This window comes from Vanellus vanellus, assembly GCF_965231255.1.
Source record: "Vanellus vanellus genome assembly, chromosome: 1".
In the NCBI taxonomy this organism is placed as follows: Eukaryota; Metazoa; Chordata; class Aves; order Charadriiformes; family Charadriidae; genus Vanellus; species Vanellus vanellus.
Window position 1 is genome coordinate 222,399,679 of NC_138905.1, and position 19,562 is coordinate 222,419,240.

The 19,562-nt window shown below is 61.0% G+C and overlaps 1 protein-coding gene across 1 annotated transcript; it reads right to left on the reverse strand.

Annotated features, from left to right (window-relative positions):
• Positions 1–1,442: 1,442 nt before the first annotated feature.
• On the reverse strand, positions 1,443–17,305 carry LOC309684142 (sodium-dependent proline transporter-like; the record flags this gene model as incomplete). The annotated part of the gene is made up of 17 exons (XM_082498172.1): positions 1,443–1,589; positions 1,864–2,037; positions 2,301–2,419; positions 3,413–3,512; positions 3,713–3,847; positions 4,202–4,314; positions 4,492–4,616; positions 4,787–4,890; positions 5,008–5,142; positions 5,223–5,361; positions 5,593–5,642; positions 5,854–6,002; positions 6,249–6,380; positions 10,040–10,318; positions 16,306–16,355; positions 16,534–16,608; positions 17,301–17,305. 17 exons carry the CDS (start codon positions 17,303–17,305, stop codon positions 1,443–1,445), a joined length of 2,031 nt encoding a protein of 676 aa, XP_082354298.1.
• Positions 17,306–19,562: the final 2,257 nt, after the last annotated feature.

A 19,562-nucleotide genomic window follows, 5' to 3' on the forward strand; every position in this document is an offset into this window, starting at 1 on the left:
CGAGCCGGTGTCTGCTGCTCTCTTCTTCCAGCCCTTCCTGGGCTGCAGCAGGGGGGTCCTATCTTGGGGGGTCAGGGCAGTGGGTGCCTGCCAGTGGCGGGGGGTCTCCCTGGGCAGTCCCCCATGTCCCCAGCAGCTGTCCTGGCTGGTCAGCGGACAGCAGGGACAGATGGACACCTTGGCTCTCCCACACCCACCCCTTCACCCCAGGGCCACCCGTCCTGCGATCGCTGGCCGTGAGTGGAGTCCTGCAGGATCTGGATTGGGCACTTCTGCTCAGTGCCAAAAACAACCCCACACTGCCTGGCTCAGCGCAGCCGTGCTGGGCCATGGTGCGAGCTGCTGGGGGACGGCTGTGTCCCACCGATGCGGCTGTGGAGCTGTACATCACCCGGCGGGAGCACAGGGAGAGTGCGGCTGCCCCGGTGCTGCCTGGACACAGAGGAAGGACAGACAGACACTGGGATCAGGGTTATAAACACTTCTCTGGGGCCACCTCGGCTTCGCCAGCAAGGAACCAGCTGCTGACCTGGCTGGGATGGTGGCACGGATCTGTCCCTGCTTGTGCTGCACAACAACCATGGCACAGCCTGGGGTGGTGGTGGCAGCCTGTGGCGTGAGCGCGAGCGGGGCGGCCGGCACACGCCCCCAGGCACCAGCATGGGTGGTCATGTCCCCGGCTCAGCCCGGCCGGCAGCACACAGCAACATCGCTCTGGAAAACGGAGCTTTATTGCAGCGGTAAACACACTCGCAGCCGCCTGAGGCTACAAACTCGTCCCGGGGTGACTCTGGCCCCATCCGCCTGCACCGTGCAGCTCCTGTGCGGCTCCCCGGCTCAGGACGGGTGAGCGGGGATCTGCCCCGGGTTGGGGGCTTTGACTCAGCTCCCGGGGCCAGCCCAGCCACAGCGGTACCAGCCGTGCTGTACTGCTGGCCCCAAGAACTGCCTGGGAAGCAGCTGGTGGGGCCCAGAGCCCACTGTGGGGGTCAGTGTGCCACCCCCACTGCCACGGTGGGCTTGGCCAGCCGGGCCCCTGCCCAAGGCGGCTGCTACTGGCACGGACGCCTCCAGCAGCCTTGCGTCCTCCAGGAGAGTGCTGCGTCGGGGCCAGGGACGCACGCAGCCGCCCCCAAACCGCTCCCGTAGATGACAACTGCCCAGAGGCGAAGGGCTGGAGCACGGCCTGGGCAGCCCGTCCTGCCGACGGAGTGTGCCCTAAGAAACACCTTTGGAGTCGGCAGAACATTTCTAGGAAAAAGAATTAAAATACACGCTGGGATCAGTCGTTAGCATCTGCTGGGGTGGGTGACGGTGATGGTGACAGCACAAGGGAAGCCACGTGCACCAGCAGCCAGCCCACGGGTGGGTGTCCCCATCACTGATGGGTCTCATCTTCTTGGGGGCTCTGAGCGAGGACATGGGGTGCCCCAGGGCCGGCATCAGGCTTCAGTGCTGCCGTGGGGCGGCGCAGTGAAGTCGCTGCTGGTCAGGGTGATGGTGAACGGTACATCGATGACATCTCTGGCCATGTCCTGGGCAGTGGCCGTCCTCCAGGAGTTCACGGGCTGGGTGGCTTTCTGGAAACGCTGGGGGTGGGCAAGGGTGAGCAGGGGCTGCCCTGAGCCCCGTGGGGCAGAGGGCAGCATCAGCACGGGAAGGGGCTGGCAGCACACGGGTGCAGAGGGGTCAAACCCCACCACTCGCCCCGGCCCCGCAGCTCCAGTCCTTCCTTGGGGAAGGGTCAGCATCGCCTCCGCTCCATCGCTGCTCTCTCCCATCCCGTCCCCAGCACCGGGGCAGTCCCTGCTCTGCCCCCACCCCGTTCCCGTCCCCATGCCCCATCCCGCCTCACACACTCACGTCGCTCAGCGTCCCCGACTCGCGGCACAGGGCCACGACGGCCCAGAGCGGGATCTGCAGGCAGGTGAGGACGCCCATGCAGACGCCCAGGCTCGTGCCCCAGGCAGGGAACTCGTAGCTGCCGTAGCGCAGGGGCACGCCATACATGTCCAGGAAGGTGTAGATGAGCGTGAACTGGAAGGCAGGGTGGGCAGGGGTGATGTGGCACCATGGCACTGCCTGTCCCCCAAGGTCTTGGCCAGGCTGGGTGCCTCAGCAACCCCAGGGCGACCCCAAACTCCCTCCAGCAGCCACAGAGAGGCCCAGGAGGGCACCAGGATGGCCACCAGCTCCAAACCCACAGCAAGAGCTGCTCCTCTCAGAGAGGAGGGAGAGATGGAGGGAGAGGAGCTCTTTCCCCCTCGACCCCCAGCCCCAGGCGGGCGCTCGGTGCTCACCAGCAGCAGGCACGGGGTGAAGAAGGCCCAGCACACCTTGAAGTAGCCCAGCACGTGGCTGCACCAGGGTGGGCACCGGCAGATCATGTCCATGATGTCCTGGCAGAACTGGTTCACGCCTGCAGGCGTCCGGGGAGAGGGTGAGGGCCGTGCCCCTGCCTGCCCCCAGCACAGCCCTGCTGGCTGCATCTGCTCCAGGGCACCCACGACAGCCTGTGCTGGGGCTGAGCCGTGCCGGCAGTGGCGGTGCTGGGTGCTGAACATCCACCATGCTTTGGTGGGTGGAGAGGAAATTGCATCCCCCATGCATAGGGAAAATCGCACCCCGGCTTCGCACCACCTCCTTGCAGGGCTGAGGTGCATGTGGGCAGCAGGACGGGGGTACAGAATCACAGAATCATAGCATTGTTGAGGTTGGAAGGGACCTTTAAGATCATCAAGTCCAGCCATTAACCTACCCTGACAAAAACACTTCTAAACCGTGTCCCCAAGTACCACATCTACCCTTTTTTTAAACACCTCCAGGGACGGTGAATCCGCCCCCTCTCTGGGCAGCCTATTCCAAGGTTTGATAATCCTTTCAGTGAAAAAAATTTTCCTAATATCCAATCTAAATCTCACTTGGCATAACTTGAACCTACTTCCTCTCATCCCATCACTTGTCACCATGGAGAAGAGGTCAGCCCCCACCTCTCTACACCCTCCTTTCAGGGAGTTGTAGACAGTGATAAGGTCTCCCCTCAGCCTCATCTGCTCCAGGCTGACAACCCCAGTGCCCTCAGTCGATCCTCATCAGAATTCTGCTCCAGACCCCTCACCAGCTCCGTTGCCCTTCTCTGGACACGCTCCAAACCTCAATGTCCTTCTTGTAGTGAGGATATCTCCCTGCCCACCTCAGCTCCAGGCTGTCCACAGCCATAGGGGCTGGGGACTACAGAGCCTGGCCACAGTTTGCCGTGAGCCCCAGGAACGCCGAGCCTTGGCAGCATGGTAGCCAGGGGCTGCCTTCAACACCCTGCAGCAGTGCTCCAAGGCTGGCAGCACTGCACCCCTGTGCTGGCCGCACCCCACTACACTCCCCGGCGTGCCCCGGGGCCAGCCGCATCGCTCACCGTAGCAGAAGGCAATGCCCAGGCACATGAAGAGGGCGACGATGATCAGCCCAAAGCCAGTGCTGTACGTGTCAATGAGGGTGAACCAGAAGATGCCGCCCTGTGAGGCGGTGAGGGATGGGGTCAGCACCCACGGCCAGGGGCAGCAGGGTGGGTGCAGGGCACCCCGGGGCCACACTGTCCATGCCAGGGTGCACATGTGGCCCTCCATCCCTGTCCCAGGAAAGGAGGCCATTTCCCCAACCTCCACCCTGACATCACCTAAGGGTGCTGGGTGCTGCTGGATGGGAGACCACATACCTGGGTGACCAGCAGGAGCCCCAGCAGGTAGAAGGAGGTGCAGAGCACACCCAGCAACGCCACCTTCCTCCTCCAGTCGCGCAGGGCTGGGAACTCGTCCAGGATGGCGGTGGTGATGCCCTCGATGTTCCCAAACTGAGGGACGGGGGATGTCAGTGGGGGCCATGTCCCGGTCCCCGCCTCCCCCGGACTGTGTGCAGGGGATGGTCCTCACAGAGAGGACTTCACAGGACACTGTCCCCATGTGCATCCCCATCCCTGTGACACCTGGGCACATGGAGAAACCCATGCCCTGTGCCAGTGGGATGTGCCCCATCACCCTGGGTGCAGCCCCACATGCATGGGGCCATGCACCCCCCCTACCCCAGCACCGACCTCACGCTCCCGGCCCGTGCAGGTCATGCTGTCTGCATGCCCAGGACGGGGTGTACCTGGCACCCCAAGGCCAGGCATGGGGAAGGACAAGGGGTTGCCTGGGGTTACAATCACCAAAGTGTCCACTCCCAACGTGAAGAGCATCAGGAAGAAGAGGATGGACCAGAACGGGGAGCCAGGCAGCAGGGAGAGAGCTTCGGGGTACGCCACGAACGCCAGCCCGGGGCCTGCGGGGTGAGAGGAAGGGAAAAGTGAAAGAACACGCGGTGGTGAGATCAGCCGAGCCCAGCAAGCCGGTCGCCAGGCTGGGTGTGAGCTTGGCTGCGACCCCACAGCCCCTTCCCTGCGCAGAGCACCGGGATGTCTCCTGGCACAGCAAGAGTTCCCCCTTCCCGAGCCCATACCTGAGGTGGCAACGCTGCCCACGGGGACTTGTTTCTTCCAGGCCATGTGTCCCAGCACTGAGAAGATGGCGAAGCCGGCGAAGAAGCTGGTGCAGCAGTTCCCAATGGCGATGACTAAGGTGTCCCTGCCGGGGACACCCGTGGGGTGAGGATGGAGACAGGGGCATCCTGATGGGCCACACGGTCCCACAGGGCTCGGACCTCCCCATCACCACCCCACTCCTCCTCAGCTGCAACCCGGGGCTGCCCCGACAGCCTGGACCCCCCAACCCCCCCACGCCCTGGTCCCGCTCACCGGATGACGTTGTTGTCAAACTTGTTGTAAGAGGCCATGGAGAGCAGTCCCCCAAACCCGATGCCTAGGGAGTAGAAGATCTGCGAGGCCGCATCGCTCCACACCTGGGGGACGACAGTCGGGGGGGGTGCTTCAGGGCTCCCCATCCCAACCTGCCCTGCCGGACCCGGCTGGGGGGGATCGCTGCTATCGGGGACCCCCCGACCCCGGTGCGGGGTTACCTGGGCGCTCTGCAGCCTGCTCCAGTCCGAGGAGAGGTAGAAGCGGACGCCGCTGAGGGATCCTTCCAGTGTGGCCCCCCGGATGATGAGGATGAGGATGACCAGGTAGGGGAAGGTGGCTGTGAAGTACACCAGCTGCGCAGGGCACGGCTCGGCTCAGCCCTGCTCCGCCAGCACGGCAGCCCCCCCGGCACTCCCCCCGTGCTGCCCCTCACCTTGCCCGAGCTGCGGATGCCCTTCAGCATGCAGAGGAAGACGAGGACCCAGGCCACCAGCAGGCAGAGGGCGAGGGGCCACTGCACGGGGCCGGGGTCCCCAAGGCCGGAGCTGTGTGTCACCCCCAGCACCTGCTCGCTGCGGCGCGGGGACACGGGTCAGCGGGATGGGAGGATGCGGGGCACCCTTGTCACCTCCGTAATGTCCTCACCCACCCCTCTGCCCTCCGCAAAGCCTCTGGCATCACCAGCTGCGGCCGGCGGGGACTCAGCCACGGACACCCAGGACCGGGGGAGATGGAGCTGAGGCCAGACCCCCGGACACAGGCCAAGGGACGCACATGTGTCACGCTGCCACGTGGGGACTTACTTCCAGAAAAACTCACTGGCGCTGACCCAGCTGGCGCTCCCCGACACGTTCTGCAACACACAGCCCCGGCAGGTCACTGCCACAGCCACTGCCACTACCCCCGACATCCCTCCTGGCCCCAGCCGCAGCCTGACTCTCCTGCTGCCAGCAAAGCTTCTCCAAAGAGAAACCGCCTTGCCCAGTCCCTGTGTGGCATCTGGCCCCGCAGCATCCCACCCTGGGACCGGACCCCACAGTGCCGCCGGCCCGGGGGCCACTGACCTGGCAGAGGTCCGCGTTCCAAGGGGCATCGCAGGACCAGGGCAGGGGACTCTGGAAGGAGGAGCCCAGGTAGTAGAAAGCCCAGGCGATGATGACGTTGTAGTAGAGGGACACCAGGGAGGACACGATCAGCATGGCGATGCCAATGCCTGCGCAAGGAGAGGGGCTGCTGAGGGAGGGCAGGCAGGGGTCCATCCGCACCCCATGGACCCCTGGCCCCAGAACATGTCCAAGGGGCCAGAGAGGTGGCAGAAGACCTGCCCAGGGACTCGGGGTGCAGGCTGAGGCCCCATCAAGGGGATGCCCCAGCCCCTGTACCCACCCCACACCCCTTCCCCCAGCCCATCCTTCCCCAGCGGCTGGGGGGCAGGAAGGAGAGGTGCCCCAAACCCCACCTTTCAGGAGCGGGCAGCACTTCCAGACAGTGATGGGCCCCGCAGCCCTGTACTGGCCCAGGCTCAGCTCCATCAGGAAGAGGGGCAGCCCCATGACGAGCAGCATGATGAAGTATGGGATGAGGAAGATGCCTGGCAGAAGGAGAGGGACAGTGGGTTGGGGGGATGGCCGGCACCAGTCCAGGCTCCCCAGGGGACAGATGTGAGTGGTTCAGATTCACAGCAGCCACGTGTGTCCAGGCAGGATGCAGCAGAGCAAGGAAAGCTCCCAGGAGCTGCTGGGTCCATCCTGGGGGCCATCCCCAGCAGATGAGTTTCCCATGAGCCCTGCAATGGGGGCCTGAGCTGGGAGCTGGTGGGATCCCATTGGTCCTGGCTTGGGGTGGGTGGTGGGAGCAGCACTGGGGTACAGCCGTGGGCGCTGTAGTGGTGGTCAGGGCCATGGGGTGGTCAGGGCCATGGGATGCTCAGGGCCACAGGATGCTCAGGGCTGAGGGGTGCTCAGGGCCATGGGATGCTCAGGGCCACAGGATGCTCAGGGCTGAGGGGTGCTCAGGGCCATGGGATGCTCAGGGCCATGGGATGCTCAGGGCTGAGGGGTGCTCAGGACCATGGGATGCTCAGGGCCATGGGATGCTCAGGGCTGAGGGGTGCTCAGGGCCATGGGATGCTCAGGGCTGAGGGGTGCTCAGTGGCCTGGGATGTGCCCATGGAAGATCCCGGTGTTTCCTCCGGCGCTGCACTGACATCTCCATCTTTACACAGCTTGTCTCAGCAACTCCCTTCTTCTCTGTGGAGGAAATCCTGCTCCTTGCAGTCTCAGCCAGGCCACATTTGTGCTGGAAAAGGACACTTTTCGGGGGAGAAATCGGCATTTCCCAGCTGGCAGCCAGCTGCAGCCCAACCCCATTCTCTCCTGGTGGCAAAGCTCCAGCGCAGCGATTGCCGTTCCCCTCAGCAGAGCAGCTCTCCAGCACGACCCCTATTCAAACCCCGCTCCCCTGCAGCCTTGCTGACAGACCAGATGTGGGATTGACTGCTCATTAGCCCGGCACTCATTAGCTCAGCGCTGCAGGGGAATCACCCCTCAGCTCTGTCAGAGGCTTTGCAGGGCTCAGCCTGGGGACGAGGGTACCGCCACAGGTTTAAAGCCCCATTGGGACATCGGGAATTCCTGTTTGGCTGTTGGCAGAGGCCGGGAATGAGGGGTGATGGTGCCCCGGTCCCGCTGGCTCCCTGCAGCCAGGGGTGGGCCGAGCATCACTGGGCTGTGGGAGCGAGGCAGCACGGCGTGTCCCTGCACTGCCCACGGTGCTGGGAAACGGTGCCTCTGGCTGCTTTCCTGCCAGTGCAACCCATCCCGCAGGCGCTGGCATTGCAGGGGTCTTCTGTAGGAGGTGTCACACGGGGACAAACCTCCCGACAGCCCCAGCTCCATGGCTTTGGGATAACCTGCCCCCCCAACTGCATTCCCCCCCATCCCTTTGGAAAGGGGCAGCACCCCCATTTCTCCTGCTGGCCCCAAGCCCCTTTGGCTGATGCTGCCCAGAGGGTGGGCAGGGAGCAGCTTCCTCATCCCCCATGGGTGCTGGGCAGTGCCCACAGGCAGCGTGGGCCAGGCAGGCGGCAGTGACATCCAGTGGTGAGGACATCCATTGTTGTGCCCTGCCAAAGCCATCCTCACCCTGCCGGGATGAGGGGCCTGTGGGGTCCACGGGGTGATGCGCCTTGCAAAGCTCCCACAGCACAGCCCATCTCCTGCCCTTCCCACCCCCGAGGGAGCGCCCAGCTTTGGGCACATGTGGCCCCATGTGGTGCAGGCAGCCCCTGCCCGCAGGCAGCCGTGCTCCAGGAGACCGAGGGGACCGTCACGGGTGGTGGGACCACCAGGAGTGGGAGGCTTGGGGTGTCCCACACGCCTGCAGTCACTGCAGCAAGGCAAAAGCCTGGGGTCCTCCGCAGCCATGCCAAAGGTGGCCATGATGGGGTAGACCACGGTGGGTAGGGACAGCTGTCCCTGGTCCCCAGAGAAGGTCACCCCACTGCTGCCCCCATCCCCACGGTGGCAGGGTACCAGCCGGGGACAGGAGCCATTGCACACCCCTGTGCCCCAGGGCTGCAGCGTCTCCTGTGGGAGCAGCCGCTTCTCCTTCTCCCTCTGCCCCCTCCCTGGCGCTGGTGCTAACGTGGGGCAGGCAGTGCAGCCCCTCAGGAAGGAGGAGATGCTTCCCCAGGAGGAACCGCAGCCAACCCTGCACCCCAGCCCCAGCGTGGGACACGGCAGCCCCATCACCCAGCAGTGAGCTCTGCCCCGAGGGCCAAATTCCTCCCTGGTTTGGCGGTTAGGCGAGGCACAAAGCTTGGCACAGCCCAGCCCTGGCACGTCCCGCCAAGGTGCCGGTGCTTCCCCAGACCTGTGCGGTGTCACGGGCATGGGTGCCAGCCCCAGCGGGCAGCAGGGGCGAGTGCACGCCAGGCAGGGTGTTCCAGAGCCAGGCCTGCTCGCGTCGGCTTGGACAGGGACACATGCAGGGTCAAGGATGGCTGGAGTGTGGGGCAGAGGTTTGGGGGGCCATGGAGTGCCAGTCAGGGTCCCACAGTGTTGTGCCCCATGCACAGCTACTGGGCTGCTGCCACCGCACAAACATACCCACCGTGTGCCCCAAACAAGTCCATTGGCTCATTAACAAATAAGTTCAGTTCCAGTGATTTAAGGAGCATCCATGGGGCAAAGGGGAAATCAACAATTTAACTGGTCCGTTTTAAGTGAACATAAAAATAATGGTACAATAAAAGCCCCGCAGAGTGCTCTGCGGAGGACAGGCTGCATGTCCACAGAGCATCGGGCATCCCGAGCCAGCAGCAGAGTGGTGCAGACTTCTGTGGATGCCCAGCACAAGGGGTGATGCCAGAGGACAGAGCAGTGCGGGTCAGAAGCACAGCAAAGCTGGCGAGGGCTGGACGGGGAGAGGTGAGCCCTCCAGCTGGGTGCAAGAGGGGCAACATCAGGGCAGCAGAAGAAGCGAGGGGCTCAGGAATGACCTTTGGGGAGGTTTCTCCTATCCCATGGCCCCAGGACACAGTGCTTCATCCTGGGGTGTTGACACCAGGCACCAGCTACACACTGAGCTCCTGCACTTTGCCCGGCCCCAGAAATGTGGGAGGTTATTGCCCCGCTTGGCTGCCTTCCCTGGGCACTCCTGCCCAACTGAATTGGACTTTACAGTGGATGGGCACCTCCATGCACCATGCACAACAGCGTGCAGCTTCACGGCACCAGACGGTTCCTGCTACTGCTACTGCTGCTGTGGAGGGGTTAATGGAGCTGCAGGGGGTCACTGCCTTTCTGGCCAAACCCCGCTTCTCCGGGCAGTGGCAGAGATGATCTGCAAAAGGGCCCTGCCTGAAGGCAGCTCTTTTGGGCCCAAACCACCCAGGATGGCGTTACAGGCGGCTCCAGGCTCACCCCAGAGGTAGGCACGTCTCTGGGCAGCACCGGGCAGCCCCAGCAGGAGCAGGAGAAGTAGCCCGGCAGACTCATGGGGAGATGCTTTGAACTGTTAGAGCATCCTTCCCCGTGGTCCTCACAGTGGGATTACAGTTGTGGTGTCCAGGTGGGCAACGCAAGACCCCAAAGTCCCTGAATCCCCCACGTTTGCTGTCCTGGAGCACACAGCCCCCGTGCACCATCATGCTGTCCCTCCCCAGCTCCCCCATGCTCCCGGCCTCCATCTAGGAGAAGCAAGCAGTGCCCAGGGAAGGGAACGTGTGTGCCCGCAGTGGGGACTCACCTCCTCCGTTGCGGTAACACAGGTAAGGAAAGCGCCAGACGTTGCCCAGCCCCACACAGTAGCCCAGGCATGACAGCAGGAACTCGTACTTGCCAGCCCAGGTCTCCCGGGGCAGGCTGGGGGCCAGGATCTCAGGCTGGGGCGGGGGTCCCGGCCAGGGCTGGCTGGTGGGGTCGGCGGCTGGACCCTCTGTATGAAAGATGTTGACCTGTGGAGGGAAGCAAAATATCAGGACCTGCTGGCTGCAGCCTGCAAAGTCTGCAAGTCTCCTCAACAGGACTGGGCATGGCCAAGCTCTAGCTGAAAAAGCATCTGGTTCCCAAAAGGGCTTTGGGGGTTTCCCTGAAACTTGCCCAGTGGGAGCCCGTGGTGGCCCGTGCTGTGGGACATGGGAGGCTCCAGTTGGCCCAGAGCTCCATGCTCGTCCCCAGGCCACAGGAGCCAGCCACAGGTCCGGGCAGACCCCAGTCCAAATGCCCTGCGCACGTTTGATACGGCAGATCCTCCCAGAGCATGGAAGTCAGCAGCTGGCATTCACCCACCCTCCCGCCATGATGGGATTTCGTGTCTGCTCTGTCTTATGCACCCAGGACTATCTAAACTGCCAGGATTGGCACCTCAGCACCCAGCCTTGCACCAGGCAGACAACGTTGGGTGCAGGGGTGCCTGCCACTGCTTGATGCATCACTCATCAAAGCCCTCCTGACCAGCACCTCCGAGGCCAGTGGGGCCATCTCAGGCTCCCACCTTTGCTGGTGTCCTGCCCACGTGCCGGACCCGTGAGCAAGGGCTGGAGCCATCGGCTTACGCTGCGCCAAGGCAAAGCAGTGCTGGACAAGAAGAGGAGAGAGCTGGTGCTGTGCGCACTGTGCAGACCATCACTTGGTGTGGGCAGGGGCAAGGGACAAGCAGGGCACCTCTCACTAGCCCTGGACCCCACGCTCGGGCACTGCTGGCACCTCTGCTGAAGAGAGAATGAGCGTGGTGGGGAAAGAGGGAATGGGGACACTGTGCCTCATTCGTTATCACAAGTTAATGCCAGCGGCTCGTCAGGGCCCTGGCGCCCATGGAGACTGCAGGACAGCTGCTCTGCTCCCAGGGCACAGCCAGCAGCACCACAGGGAGCTGCAAGTTCACAGCAGGGTTTGGGGCTGCGATCCCTTCTGCCAGCACCAGCCCTCTTAGGCACAGGTCCTGCCACCCTGGGAAAGATGGAGGGATCCCCCAAATCAGCCCACAGAGGCTACTCCAGCCACATGGTCCTTCCCTGGAGGGCCCCTCTGCCACCTGGGCTGTAGCTTTCCCCTGGTCCCTCCGGGACCGATCCCGACCCAGCAAGGTCGGAGTGCCAGGAGAGAAGAGGATTTGCAAGAGAGCAAGGGGACCTTCCCCAGCCCCTGGCCCGGGGGCGGTCTACCAGTGTGATGGTACTTGGGAATGTTGTTGTGTGGGGAATTTCTTTCAGTATCACCATCACAACAGATGAAAACGGTTGTTCACAGCCCAGTTGCGTGCAGCCCGTAAGGGATGGCACATGGGGCCTCAGGAGCGTGTGGCTCATCCCAGCCCTGCAGCCGGCAAGCCCAGCGCTGCTGTGACTCAGTTTCCCCCACCCGTGGGACCCCGCGGGGGAAGCACTGCTCAAGGCAGAGGAGTGTCGCTCAGTGACGAAGCAGTGTTATGAGTCACAGACCGCAAAGCCAGACGGGGCTGCTGAGATCAGACCTGATCCCATGTGCCACCCAAGCCAAAGGCTGGACTGCCCAAGGCCTCACTCCCACTGGAGCGGGAGGGTTTATTCTAAGAAAGGGTCCAGTTTTGAACTAAATAAAAATACCCTCTGTGCTGCAGTGTGCCTGCCCAGGCTTGAGGGGGCTGATCCAGTGTTTACTCGTCCTGGATAGCCTCCTATTCCTCTGCTCACACCACCCCTTCCTAAGCAACGGGAGGGGGCATCAGGAAAGCAATTTGCAAACCCCAGCCATGTGGAAAGTGCTCCTCCGTCTCTACAGTCTCCATCGGCTGCAGAAACCCTGAAATCCAGCACATTCTCCAGCACCATCCTGTTCTCCCAGGGCGGTGGGCAGGAGACGTGCCTTGCAGCAGTCAGGAGCACCAGCCAGGCTCGACAGCTCATGCATTGCTGAGGGCGGCTCTCCCGGGGCGATTCCACCAGGTCCCTGAGATATGGGCATTTTGGGGCTGTTCAGAGACAAGAGTTTTTTTGGCCGCATGCAGCCCCACGACACCGAGATGTCTGCTCTTGTGCAAAATCCGCGGGTGCAGCACTGCTCCTTCCAGGAACCTGATCCAAGGGGATCACGGCCCGGGAGCGCCAGCATCCACATGAGCTTGTTTACTCCAGAAGCCAGGGCGAACCTCACCACACACCTTCCTGCAAGGCACCAGGTATCAGCTCTCGGTTATCTGTGGGTCGTTGAAACAAGGTGCAGATCAACTATGCCGTCAGCTGAGAGGGCACTGACTCGCATCTGGCACTGCATCAAAGCCCTCTGTCTTCCAAGAACTGGCCGTGAAGCACAGCGCAGGGATGCCCGCTGTGTTTACAGGAACCAACCCGGGCACAGCAGGGCCAGTGCAGACCTAGCAAGCCCTGCTGAGCCTGCCAAGCTGTGATATGGGTGCCCTGCGCCCCTGGCAGCATCTGCCATCCCTGGGGCTTTGCACTACCAGCCCAGAGCAATGGAAAGGTGGTAATAACTGCTTACAAAGAGGGGCCACGTCGCCTGCCTCCCTGCTGCTTTGAACGTAGGAAGTGATAAATGTGCGGCACCTTCCCTGGGGAGGTCAGCGAGGATGGACAGGGAATTGAAATGCTACCATGGTATGCAAGAAACTTGCCACAGGATGATCAAGGGCTTCCTGGGCAAGTCTCCTGCTCTTGCCCTTCTCCCACAGGGCTGCCTTGTATGGGCACCCGCAGCGCCAGGCATGGGGCAATTAATGCCGTTATCACCCCCACCCATTTCCAATCACACTTTATAGGTACTGGAGCTGTGGACGGAAATTCCCTGAACAGCCCGTCCAGCCCCGCTGGCTCAGCAGAACCTGCTCCCCGCCACCCTGCCCAGCCCAAACGCTGGCACACCTGGTTGGGGGGTCTCAGGAAGGAGAGGCAGAAGGGGGCTGAGGAAGAACGGTGCTTGGCTACCTTCTCCGCAGCCGGCAGCAGGGCTGTGCAAGCACCATGGCCCCACGCCTCGCTCCCTGCTCACCACGGGGAGATGGCACAGCAGGACACCAGGGCTCCAGCCCAGCCAGTCTCAGCCCAGAGCACCCAGTGCTGTCCCTGTGACCAAGGCCCATCCTGTCCCGTCCTGTGCCCCCACGTCTTGTGCTGCAGCAGGACCAGAGGGCTGAAGCCACGCAGATAGACCACAGGCGCTGAGCAGCCCCATCTCCCCCACCATTCATGTGCTCCAGGCTGCCTGGGGTTACCTGGGAGCCGTGACCCCCTCTGCTTGCCTGTCCCATACTCTCTGTCCCCCAGAAGGAAATTTGCCTGTACAAGCCCGCAGGCAGCAGCCTGCACCCAACAGAGCCTGCTTGCCCCTGGCCACCCCACGCCCCAGCAGCGACCTGCAGCCCTGACACAAGGGTGAGCAGTGGGGTCCCTTCAGACCCTTGCAGAGATGCTCCAAAAAGCATCAGCCCCACCTTCCCTCCAGAGGAGAGCCGGCCTTGCCGGACACAGCCTCCCCAGAGCTCTCCAGATGGGTGGGAGCTCTGCCCCATGCCCAGGGGGACACTGGGCTCCGGCTGCTTTGTGCACCCTGAGAAATCCCGGCAGCTCCACCAAACTGCAGCCATGGGGGAAAATTGCAAGGACGTGTCCACCCGTCAGGGATGGAGAAAAGGCACTGCTCTACAGCAGAGGGATTGCAAGAGGAACTGAGCTGGGCTGAGACCCAAAGGCTGGCCATCACCTTGGCACGTGGGTGGCTAAGGGACAACGATCTGCCGAAACCCCTGTAGGATCCAGACACCCCCGGTGCTGCTCCCACCCCAACCATGGCTCACTGGGGGGGTTCCCAGTGGGGCCAGCTGCAACGGGGCTGTGGAGGGTGACCTGCACCCCGTGCATCCCCAGCACCGGGAGCAGCACAGGGCAGTGCAGACACGTCCCCTCAGGGCCCCGGTCCTACCGTGGGCTCCGGTGGCGTGGCAGGGGCCGGGGCCCCCGGCGTGTCGAGGTGCCCGGTGCACGGCATTTCCTGCTGGGTGGCGGGAGGGAGGGACGGACGGCCGCGCTCAGCTCACCTGCGCCAGGTGCAGCTCCGCCCCGGCTTGCCCCGGCCCAGGGTGCGGGATCTGCTGCGACGGGGTCCCCCATGAGCACCCCCAGAGCCCACAGCCTCCACAGCCCCCTGCAAATGGCTCATCCTGCTTGTTTTTGCAGCCAGGAGGGACCAGAGGCATCACTGCCTGCTCAGATCGAGTTCTGGGGACGGGGCTGCGCTCAGCGGGGCGAGACAGCACCCATTGCTCGCCCAGAGCACGGTGCAGGGTGTGCAGTAGGGTGTGCAGGGTGGCCCCTCTCAGCACCAAGCCTCTGCTGGGACGTGGTTTCGTGCTGGGGTCCCCACACACTCGTGGCTGAGCCACGCTGCAGCCCCGGTGCCTTGGCACTGCCAAGGTGGCCAATTCCCAGCCCACTGCAGAGCAGTGCGAGGAGGCTGACAACGGTGCCAAGCTGGCACCCAGTGCTGCAGGCCAGCAGGCATGGAGGCATGAGGAAGAGGGGAGAGTGGTACAAAGGGATGCAGAGGGGTCCGCTGTCCCCTCCAAGCTGAACAGTGTCCAGAGCGAAGGAAGGAGCAGCTTCAGGAACGGCTCCACCTCCCTTTCCAGGTTATCTTTGATGGCCTAATCCCCCAAAACACCCATTATTGTCACCCTGTTTTCCCAGTTAGTGCATGTGCTCTCCTGGCCCGTTTGCTGGGAAAACCAGGCAGCCAAATAAGGAGCAGAAATAGGGTTCTCTGGGAGACAGACTGCTGCTGCCTTCGCACAGGCTCAGCGTCAGCAGTAGTAGCAGCTGCTGAAAGAGCTCAACCTAAAACTGTGATCTACCCATGAAAGAGTCAGTATTTCTCCCGCAGTTCCCCCGTTCCAGCCACTGAGTCATCTTCTGCTCTTGTTAGCGTTTCCACCTCCTTTTCTCCGCATCTTCCAGGGGACGCTGAGTTAGATCCCTCATCCTCTGCTGCACACCAGCTTCTGTCTGTCTCTCAGTATTACATGCACTTTTTTTCATGGCTGATGCACTGGCCTGCCTCCCTTTGGCCATTGCTGTCACACTGCACCTGGAACCAGCTGTTTCTAACCTCTGAATGGAGCAGGTTCCTCAGAAGAAGGAAATACCCCTTGAACCAGGACAATCCCCCCCAAGCAGGGAGAATTGGAGAAAGGGACAGATTCCAAATACAGATTCAGTAGAATCAACTCTTTCCAACCAACAACACTTTTGCAGGATGGAAATGGGTAATGAATTGTCCAGTGATCCACTAAGCTGGCGACTCCCCTCAGTCTGAAAGACTGTATAGTCTTTGTGGGGTGACTGCAATCGAATCTAAGTCGGGAGCAAAAAGGAAGCTCATCATGGGAGGAAACCAAAGGAAGAAAGAGTCATTCTGCTTGGGGACTGTGGTCGCCTTCATCTCACGCCATCTGCCAGAGTGCTGCTCTACTCCCAGGGCAGTACAAAGTCATAGAGCTTGCGAGAGAGACGATCAGAATCAAGCAGTCTCTTCAAACAAACAGCATTTCTACAGATGTTTCTGGGTCAAGGAATTAACTGTAATTCCACTTCAAAGAAGGAAATGGAAGAGGTATTTTTAACTTGGGTAATTTTGGTACAGCTTTGCAAACAGTTGCCCTGGGGCAACTGAGAGACCAGCAATCAGAGCCGGGGAATTAGCCTAGCGTGCTATGATGTACAAAACAACCAGGAGGCAGAGGATTTGACTCTTCCATCTGTATTTTCTCCTCACAGACTGGATCCTGTAAGAAACCCCCAAGATACCTGAGACACTCACAACTTCAACTGTAGCCTAGGGGCCCCCAGACCCAGAGGCACAGAGCAGCCGAGGTCTTTGTCCTTGGCAGGATTAAGATACCTCTGTGCAGCTCAGTCCATTACTCAAGGCCTCCTTCTCACTCTCACAGTTTGCCCTGCTTTGGCCAGAAATTTTCCTCAAGCCCGACAGCTCTCCACCTGCACCTGGAGTGCTGCCAGCACTCACTGTCAAGATCTTCAGGATGAGTCTTCTCGGGATCCAGTGCAGTAGGTGGCCTACAAGCATGCAGCACAAACCAGCAGGACTGGGAAAACCAGATCTTCATCAGGAGAACCAGAGAGAGCCTCTCTCCTGAGGACACTTGCAGCCTGCCAGGGACAGTGCTTCTTGGGTGATGGGGAACACCAGTGCGAATCCCCTCCTCCAAAGGGAAGATGTGAACTCAAGACTTGCCCAGCTTTCCCAGCTACATAGTCAGATACATAGTCATCACCATCATCAATGGCTGCTTTGGAACTCTGTTCCCTGCTGAAAGTGAGAAAAGGGGTCAGCAATCAGGACAGCACATAGCATGTCAGTGAGAGAAGATGCAAACCTCTGCAGTTCTCTGCTGATCCAGCATCCTGGGGTCCCCGCAGAGCATGCCAGGATGGTGGACACACATGCAGGCTCCCAGCTCCCTTTACACTAGGTAAGACAGGAGCACATGGGCAAGAGGTGGGAGCCACGCTTTCCTTGGTATGTCTGTCCCCTTGATCCATGGCAGGATCAGATTCTTTGTTTTGTGGCTCCACAGTGTGTGAATATAAGGTATTGAAGCAACCCTGGTCTGGTTTTGAGTGCTCTCCCAGCTCAGCGCTTGTTTCCTAGCTGGGAAAGGCTCAATGCCCTTGTGAAGCCGAGGTGCCGGCTGCACTTGCCTGTGGCTCTGACAGTTTGAATGAAGCAGCCCCTTCAGACAAAGAAAGTTTCACTGTGGAAATCAGCAAAGGAGTAACAACAGGAACCTGTTAGCACAGACGCCCCACTCCAGCCACAGCTGTCTCAGAGCTGGGTGGAGGTAAAGTATTGCGCAGCCTCAGGGAGTTTGTTTTTCGTTGGTACATTTCCTTCCAAAACTCACATCTCTAAAGAGTTGGGTTTATCTTGGTCATTCTGATCTTGCCACAGCCATGCTGGAGGGGAGGAGGCTGGTTTTCCTCTGCAGCAGTTTAACCCACGACATCCTCACAAAATGAAACAACTGCTCCACCTACTACTGTTTTTTCAAAAAACAGTGAATAAAACACAAAGTAGAACTCAAGGGCAAAGATCTGTGATCACAGCTGAGGCTTCAAATGGATCAAAATACCATGTCTTTTCCTTCTGTAGGCCTTTTTCCAATAAAGTAGAGGAACAACCCCAAATTTATTCCCATTTCCTGATCAGTTCCAAAAGTTCCCTGTGTCACACCTTTGAGGCGGGAGCTCTTTGGGCAGCTGGCCTCAGTGCAGGGCTCCTGCTTGGCTTGCCCAAGCTGCGTGGGATAAGGCTGACCTGCCAGTGCGCTGGGCACCTTCAAAGCACACCTTGGTGCTGAGGAATCGGTAATTGCCATTTTTGCTCTGACTCTGAATGGAATCAACACCCTCATGGGGGAAGTGACACAGTGGTCCAGAATAAATAACTGAACTTCCAGCCACCTTGTGCCACCAAAGCTCCTGGGATCTCTTTCTGAGGCTGACAGGACTATCCTCAGCCGAAGGGTAACTTGCACGCTGGATGATTATACTCTTCAGGGTGCAAAACCTGAAGTTTCTGTTGCAGTGCTGTATTTGCCTCGGCTTCCCATTTCCCACTCGCAGCGACCAGGTAGCGCAGTGCGAAGCTGCTCAGCGTCGTCCCCTGTGGGCAGGTGCGCTTCTCCCGGGGAAGAGGCACTTGACAGGCTCTGTGCAGAAAAGGAAGATGCCGTAAATGATAAACACAAGATATGATCACGCCATTTCAGACTCACATGCTGCTGGTCGGCTGCTGGTTTCCAAGACATTCAGAGCAGGTTAGCAGAGGAACGACTTTTTGGGTTGCATTATGCACACAAACCTCAGTGGAGCTTTGGGTGCTGTGGCCCGTGAGCCCTGCCAAGGGTCCCAGCCGCTTGCCCTGCCACTGCAAGGAGAAAGGGCTGCAGAAGGAGACAGTGGTTGCCCATGGGGGCACGGAAGGGGGTCACCCTCGCGAAGTGCAGAGGAAGGGTGCCCCCTCATTGACATGTCAGTCCTGACGTTTTAAGGGCAATCATGGGCTCTTTTGAGATCCCCAAAGGTGGGATGTGCACCCTTCATGTCACCCTCAGCTCAGGCACCCACCACCTTGGCCGAGGATGTCGGCTCAGTGTCCCCCCAGTCCCAGCCATCAGAGCCCTCCAGGGGCTGTGTGTCTCCTTCTGCACAACAAGTTGTCCACGAGCCAGCAATGTGCCCTGGTGGCCAAGAAGGCCAATGGTCTCCTGGGGGGCATTAAAACGAGTGTGGCCAGCAGGTGGAGGGCGGTCATGCTCTGCCCTGCTGAGGCCACATCTGGAGCACTGTGTCCAGTGCTGGGCTCCCCGGGTCAAGGACATGGAACTGCTGGAGAGAGTCCAGTGTAGGCTGTGGAGATGTTCATCCTGGAGAAGGCTGAGAGGGGATCTCATCAACTCTGATCAATACCTACAAGGCGGGTGGCAGGAGGATGGGGCCAGACTCTTTTCAGTGGTGCCCAGTGACAGGAGAAGGGGCAACGGGCACAAACTGAAACACGGGAAATTCCGTCTGAACATGAGGAAAAACTCCTTTCCTCTGAGGGTGACGGAGCACTGGCACAGGCTGCCCAGAGAGGCTGTGGAGTCCCCTTTTCTGGAGACATTCCAAATCCACCTGGACGTGTTCCTGTCCACCCGGCTCTGGGTGGCCCCGCTCTGGCAGGGGGTTGGACTTGGTGAGCTCCACCTGCGATTCTGTGATGCTCTTCACGGGGCGCCAACTCCCTGCCCTGTGCCCTGCCCCAGCCCACGCAGGGGAGGGCCCGGGCTGGGCGCCATGCCGGCGCGCGGGCTGCCATGCTCAGACGGGCCTCTGCCCCAGGGCGGTGTCGTTCTGTGTGGGGCAAGGGCAGAGAGAGAGCTGCGGCACCGCCTCTCGCTCGTCGGATCGCATTAAATGTTATATCAGGGCCTTGCTTCAGCACAATTAAAATTGCCGTTGTGACGGTTATAGCGCTTATGGCGGGACGAGGGCGTTTTGTCCCTCCGCGGGCTCCGTACGTCGCGCCCTCTCGCCGGCCTGAACCGCCCTTTCCCGTCCCATCGCCCCCCTCCAGGGGGCTGGGGGGGAAGGGGGGGGCTTCTGTTCGCCATCTTGGAAGCGGGCAAGCGGCCTGGCTTTCCCTGGCGGGGTGGTGTTTGCCGGGAGGAGACGGGGGAGAGGTGGGGATGGAGGAAGGGACGAGTCTCCGCTAACGGC